Source organism: Montipora foliosa, chromosome 8, assembly GCF_036669935.1.
Source record: "Montipora foliosa isolate CH-2021 chromosome 8, ASM3666993v2, whole genome shotgun sequence".
NCBI lineage: Eukaryota > Metazoa > Cnidaria > Anthozoa > Scleractinia > Acroporidae > Montipora > Montipora foliosa.
Window position 1 is genome coordinate 2,336,813 of NC_090876.1, and position 6,189 is coordinate 2,343,001.

The window sequence follows — 6,189 nt, forward strand, 5'->3', positions numbered from 1 at the left end:
ATGACCTATACCTCTCGCTTGTGTGATGGAAGCATGCAGCTTAGGTCCGGTTGGGTGATACTAATTTAAATTAATCTTACTAATGCAGAGGAATGAATATTTCTGAATTTCAAGTTCAACTGCTGAATAACTGATCATTAGACTTAAACAGAAAAAGCAAAAAAATTAACGTCTGTTAAAATCTGTGTGTGTGAAAAATACTTAAATGCCATCGCATGATACTGCCCCTTTAAATCTGATTTTCATCCAATTGCGTTCCTCACTTTCTTCGATCGGAATTAAGTTCTGATTGGCTTGTAAACTGATGGCTGATAGAAAGAGCAGGTAAAGTAGAAGCAACAAAATAAACTACCTGGAAAGAAACTGACAGCCTTAAGCAACTTGTTACCTTATTGTCTATGTTCATTGGATCAACATCAGCTAAACTTGAACCGATTCGGGCTCTCTCTTTAAGAATTCCAGAGGCAGCGTCCTCCATAGTGAAGTTCATTGGCAGACATTGACCTCTGGCCTTTGCCATGCTCTTAGACTTCCTACGTTCAAACTTCCTTTCATCTTTTTCTCTGTCTGAATCATCTAAGAGAAAAAACACTACTTTAAGCTTGTTTAAGGTTTTCAACCACATTTTCCTCTTCAATAATTATACTTCCTGGTTTCACCCGCAAGATTAATGCACTCAATGCCTTTTACTTTCCATTTCCTCTCTGTAGACTTTCAATAGACCATTTTCGAATTGTCACGGCTGGACTGGATCTAGCATGGAATGGAGGCTAATGCAGGAAAATCTTTTTAAATGCAAATTAATTTGCTTGCATAAGCCTCCATTTCATGCTAGAATAGAATGTTAGAATACGAAACTGGCCTATTACAATGTATTCTCACCACCACCTTTTTCTCTTTTATTGCATACAGCATGTACAGTGTACAACAACCATGCTAGCATGCTAAGACAACATTGAATTTACAAGTGAACGTGACAAGTTGATGCCTAGTTTCCTTTGATTAACCAGGGCTCGAAAGACAAGTTTAGTTAATTTAGTCGCAATTTTGCAAAGCTTAGTTGCAAAGTGTATTACATGTATATGTAATCATGGGTCATAGTGCTGTATTGTGTTGCCAGTGATTTCAGGAAACAATACATGTGTATAGAAACCACCGAAAATGCAGAATAATTGAGGGAATGGCATTGTGGGGACAACATTGCAGCTACACTACAATTTTGCCCCACCCCTTCAGCTTGAAACAAAAGTCTTTCTTTATTCTAGCAAAAGTAGGCTGTGGCAAAGTGGCAACTGCTAACCCTTTATTTTTTAACAGTAAGAGAAAAAGAGAAAACAGGTGGCAAATTTGCAACTCCTCCCAAAAAATTCAGTCACAAATGCGACTGTTTGTATTGGTTGCAATTTCGAACCCTGAATTTACTGTATCCACAAATTTAATTGGTTGATGTGATGATGTGATGTAACTGACCAAACTGCAGTAATATTAAGTCAATGGGTAATCATCTATACAATCTCTTATTATATAAGTAAGGTTATAATTTATTATAGGCTTTATCCAGGATAGTTACCTATTCAACAAGGGAAAAAAGCATCTTACCAGAGGAGGAAGTAGATGAGCTCATATTAATTGCTTTGCGTTTGTGTCTTTGTATTCTTCTCACTGGTGAAGCATACTTGGGTGGTTTCTGGCGTTTGACACTTTTTTTGGTTATCGCCAAGTGGAAGGATCCTCTCTTTCCTTGGGACAATTAAAACAAGAAACATACTGACAACCAAGAAACATACTGAAAATGCTTCATTGTTAAAAGGAGAAATTCAATCTGCTAATACCTTCTCACTACTTCATACTATGAAAGCAATGAATGTTTCAAATGAATGGTTCAGAATTTTTCAAACGTTCAATTTTGATCTTTCCTTGTCAATATTCATTGAACTGGTTTTAAAAATTTTGAACAAGAAAAACATTTGAACCACTACATATACAAAAATATCTACTGTAAAATGGAATGGTGAATGTTTCATGGTTCTTTTTGTTGCAGTTGCTGTGTATAATTTGAATAAATTTTTCAAATTATTATATGGGTCTGTCTCACAAGGACTGGGAACTACCAAATTCACGAATTTGATTGCCTGAAATCAATATTGACGGTGGTCTAGATTTCTCCATCTAGACCGGTAATGTTTTGCGGTGAAAAAGTTGCAAACTAAAATGCAAAAATATTGAGTACTTTCTTCTACCAATATTTATTTATGGCAGTGCCAAAAAGCATGACGAGAAAAAAAGGTACGTAGGACGAGCAAACTTTGGCAGAATTAAGTTCAGCTCATTGCCACTCATCGTCGTTCTCATGCAAAATGTCAGTTAGTACAAACCAGTTACATTAAAGGAATTAAATTGTTCTTGTTTGCCATATAATAAACATTTTATCAATAGAGCTTAGTCAGTCAGTTGTATGGGAGAATCTTGACAGAGGTTGTGAGTACAGACCGAAGGCAGTGAGGTCTGTACACACAACCAAGGTCAAGATTCTCCCATACAGACCTCCTGCTCAGTTATAGTGTAGTAGGAGCTAATATTTAAACACTTGAACATGCATATAGACCAGAAGACTACAAAGAAAGAAAAAAATGTTTAAGTGCTACTATTTTCAGAAAATCACTCTCTTCTCTGTTTGCTTAACACCTGACTGGCAAATTTTTGAGCTTTGATTCTTATATTAAGGCTGTCTTACTTTAATTGTAAGGTTAGGATTTCACAGTCTGCCATTAACAATGTTCAAAACCGACCAATTGGACCTCAGAGGGTTGGACATAGGGAAAAGTGATGTCATTTACTCACTAGTGCAAAATTTCAATGTGTTAATGCAGCTTATTATATATGCAAAACACAAGTTTAAAAGTCTGAATGCTCAAAATTCCTGTGCTGCGTATTAATTTAGCTGTGATTGTGTGCACACGCTTTGCATTCTTAAACTATTGAGTCTTTGACATCATGTTCTCCTCCATCCAGCTCTCTTCAAGATTTTAAATTTAGTAATGGAGGACCATTAAATAGAAAAATTCCAGTTAAAATAAATAGGCTTAGAACTTGCATCACCTATTGTTTACTCGTTGTTTCATGTCACTTGTTGTTTCTTTGTTTCATAGTTTTGAAATCCAAAGAAAAATTAATTTTTTGATCGCAGTAGCAGTTGAACAAACAAACCTCGACTGGACGTCTTCAGTGGCGGTGCAATATATCTGTTGGGTATGGGCCTCCTCTGCCTAAGCTGATAACCCTTATAATCTTTCTCTCCTTCACCCTCTTCCTCATCTTCATCTTCATCGTCATCATCATCATCATCATCATCGTCATCGTCATCCTCATTACCGTCCTCGTCGTCATCATCATCATCATCATCATCATCATCATCATCCTCTTCACTCCCTTCTGGCTGTTCTTTCTGTTTGCTTCTATTCAATCTGTTGGAATGTTTTTCAGGTGTTGGGGTCTGCTCATGCTTTCTTTTGACAAGGTCATACATGCTAGTTGTTCCAACCAATGTATCCTACAATAGATAACAAAATGTTGTGGAACAGTTAAATGGAGGAAGCAAATGTGAGATGATCAGTTTGAACTCTTGTTGTAACATTGACTCCTGGGAGTGAAACGTAACAGCTTTTTACTCTGTCTAATGCCAGATGATTTTACTTGTCAACTGGAGGCCCCCGAGAGTGCACTGGAAGTCAATTTAATAATATCCCATGAAGTCTGTATGGTCAGCTTTTAGTCTCCTTTCTAACCAAAATAATTTTTGGTTTAGCACTTATTTTATAACAGTAAAGTTTGGTGGAGGTCAATCAAAAAAGTGTTCAATTTTAAATGAAATTGATGTTATAACACTTGTGCTTCAAAAAATGTGATTCTTTATATTTATATTCTTCAAATCTTCTGTTGGATCTTCAAGGTCCCAATGACTCCTGAACCGCCCCCATTGACGAGTAAAATCTATTGCTGTTAAACAGAATAAAATCTATTAAGTCTCACTCCAAGGAGGTAATGGGTTACAATAAAGATGTCTTCTTAATTTGTTGAAATCATTCTCAGACAGCACTTAAATACATTTACACTTCCAACTTTCTTTGTGAGGGGCATGTCAGGGGGATTTTCAGCCAAGAGACACTTCACCCAGGGGGACTTCGTCCTGCAAGGTTCCTCCACCCCAGGGAAAATTCCTTAAGTTTGCTTAACCCATTGACTCCCAGGGGTTCCCCATTGACGAGTAAAATCGTCTGGCGTTAGACAGAGTGAAATACTAAGTCTGGCCGGTTTCAGCCGGTTTGGATGTTGATGGATTAATGGAGACATAGTTTTTCAGTGAGTGATTAAGGTAATTCCCATGAAACTGATGGAATATCCAGATTTTTTTCAAACTTGACACAATTGATATTCATAAACAGGACATTTAAAAAATGCAATAAAAAGACGGGGTTACTATGCTTGCTCTCACACTGTATGCCCTTTATTCTAAGTGTTCTTCACCAAATTTCGCGAGAAGCGTGCAAAACTAGATCAACCGGAAAAATTGTTGTTATGTAGCAAAAGCTACTGAATATTACTGAAAACTTGAACCTGCTTGTTTTTCCGGGCTATAATCTTTGAGAAAGTGATTTCAAATTGCTCAATCTTGCAAAGAAATGTAAGCAAATTGGACAGCAACAGTGCACTCAGTGTCAGGCTCCAATTGCAGTTTCATGTCATTTACAGGTAAATACTACTTAACTTCTACCATCCAACTTTTACCTATTACGAGTAAATAAAACCATTTAAAATGGGGTGTCACTGTGCTCGTTTCTTCGCAACATGATGATAAATGAATGGCAAAGGTCAATTATGCGCAATATGAGATGTGCGGTGCAAAACAAGGGAATCACCTTGTATGCATTCGCAATCCTCCAGGTCTTCCCAAGAGTCAACCCTGTAGGGATTTGTGCGTAAATCTGTTTTGACTGTTTTGAAAATGCACCCTATTCAAGTTTAGCTTGTCCTATTTTCAAAGCAAGCCTTGTTTAAAGTGTATAAGTAAACATTTTGTGTAGGTAATCATATCAATGAAAACTAATTTTGATGAGCCTCATTTTGAACGAGAGGCTTGAGATTCAGCGAATGACGCCAAAAAGCAAAATGGCGCCAATTTTAAAATAAACAGAGTACCTCATCTCCTTCCGTTTGTGAATCGCTTTCTTCCTCTATCAAATATCGCTTCCTTTCCGTGTTTTTTCTTGGTGATTTGGAACTTTCGAAGCCCGTTAGAAAACGATGGTCCGTCAACATCTGAACGTTCAAGGTTTCGTAAACCTTTCGTCGCTTTCTGTCGCTGCGGCGAATCCATTCACAATTGTCCGCGAAAACTTGTTTGTTCTTACTTTTCTTTTGGGCCGCAGAGATCGACACTCTAGCTTCTTTTCCTGAAAAAAACAAAGTATCGTGGCTGTTTCAAATCCGCTAAAAGGTCAAAATAGAAGATAACGAGCAGATAATCGTGATACAATCAGATACCTCTGCCAGTCCCTCTGCTACGGGTTCTTCTCTCAACTGAATATGTGAGCTTACTGGTATCACTATAGACTCTGAAACAATGGAATTTTTTTTAAATTTGAGAATGTATTACTATTGAAAAAATGAACATTTTTAACGTCACATGAGGCTGTACCAAATAATAAGCCAGAGAGTACAGAAAATCTGTAAAGAAACAAAAGTTAGGCTTACCTCGGTGACTGTCGAGTGGAACGAGTCAACGGGACAGTTGCCTTGAGATTTGGATATCTACAACTATTAAACTCGGCTGTACTCCGTAAACGACGCTTTTTAGAAGAAAGCGGCTTCATCTCAAGTCCACTTTCATCGCTTGACAGTTCCTTTCAAGGAAAAGTATAAACATTCTCGATAAATTAAGCTGAAATCGTCAACATGATCTGCAGGCATTCTTGACATCACAACTAGTAGGTTCTTTTTTTAACCCGAAACATTGCAGATTAGCCGTACTTACATTTTCTTCTCTATTCGCTATATTCTTTCCTCTACCGTTTCCAGATCGCAAAGTTTGAAGAAAACGCGTATTTTCTCTGGTTTTCACCATCTCCACTCGCCGGCCATGACACAAGTAGTTCCAAGAGGGAAGTCCCGGATGTGCCTCTCACTAGATCT

General features: G+C 37.5%; 1 protein-coding gene across 1 annotated transcript in view; it reads right to left on the reverse strand.

Moving 5' to 3' along the window:
- LOC137967268 (ATPase family AAA domain-containing protein 2-like) overlaps positions 1-6,189 on the reverse strand; it is a 31,817-nt gene extending 25,628 nt beyond the window's left edge. The window contains exons 1-7 of the mRNA XM_068813789.1: positions 6,032-6,189; positions 5,752-5,900; positions 5,542-5,612; positions 5,197-5,450; positions 3,208-3,550; positions 1,600-1,740; positions 389-576 (exon numbers count right to left, since the gene is read on the reverse strand). Coding sequence (XP_068669890.1) covers positions 389-576; positions 1,600-1,740; positions 3,208-3,550; positions 5,197-5,450; positions 5,542-5,612; positions 5,752-5,900; positions 6,032-6,121 — 1,236 coding nt within the window. The 5' untranslated portion in view covers positions 6,122-6,189. The remainder of the gene's footprint in view (positions 1-388; positions 577-1,599; positions 1,741-3,207; positions 3,551-5,196; positions 5,451-5,541; positions 5,613-5,751; positions 5,901-6,031) is intronic.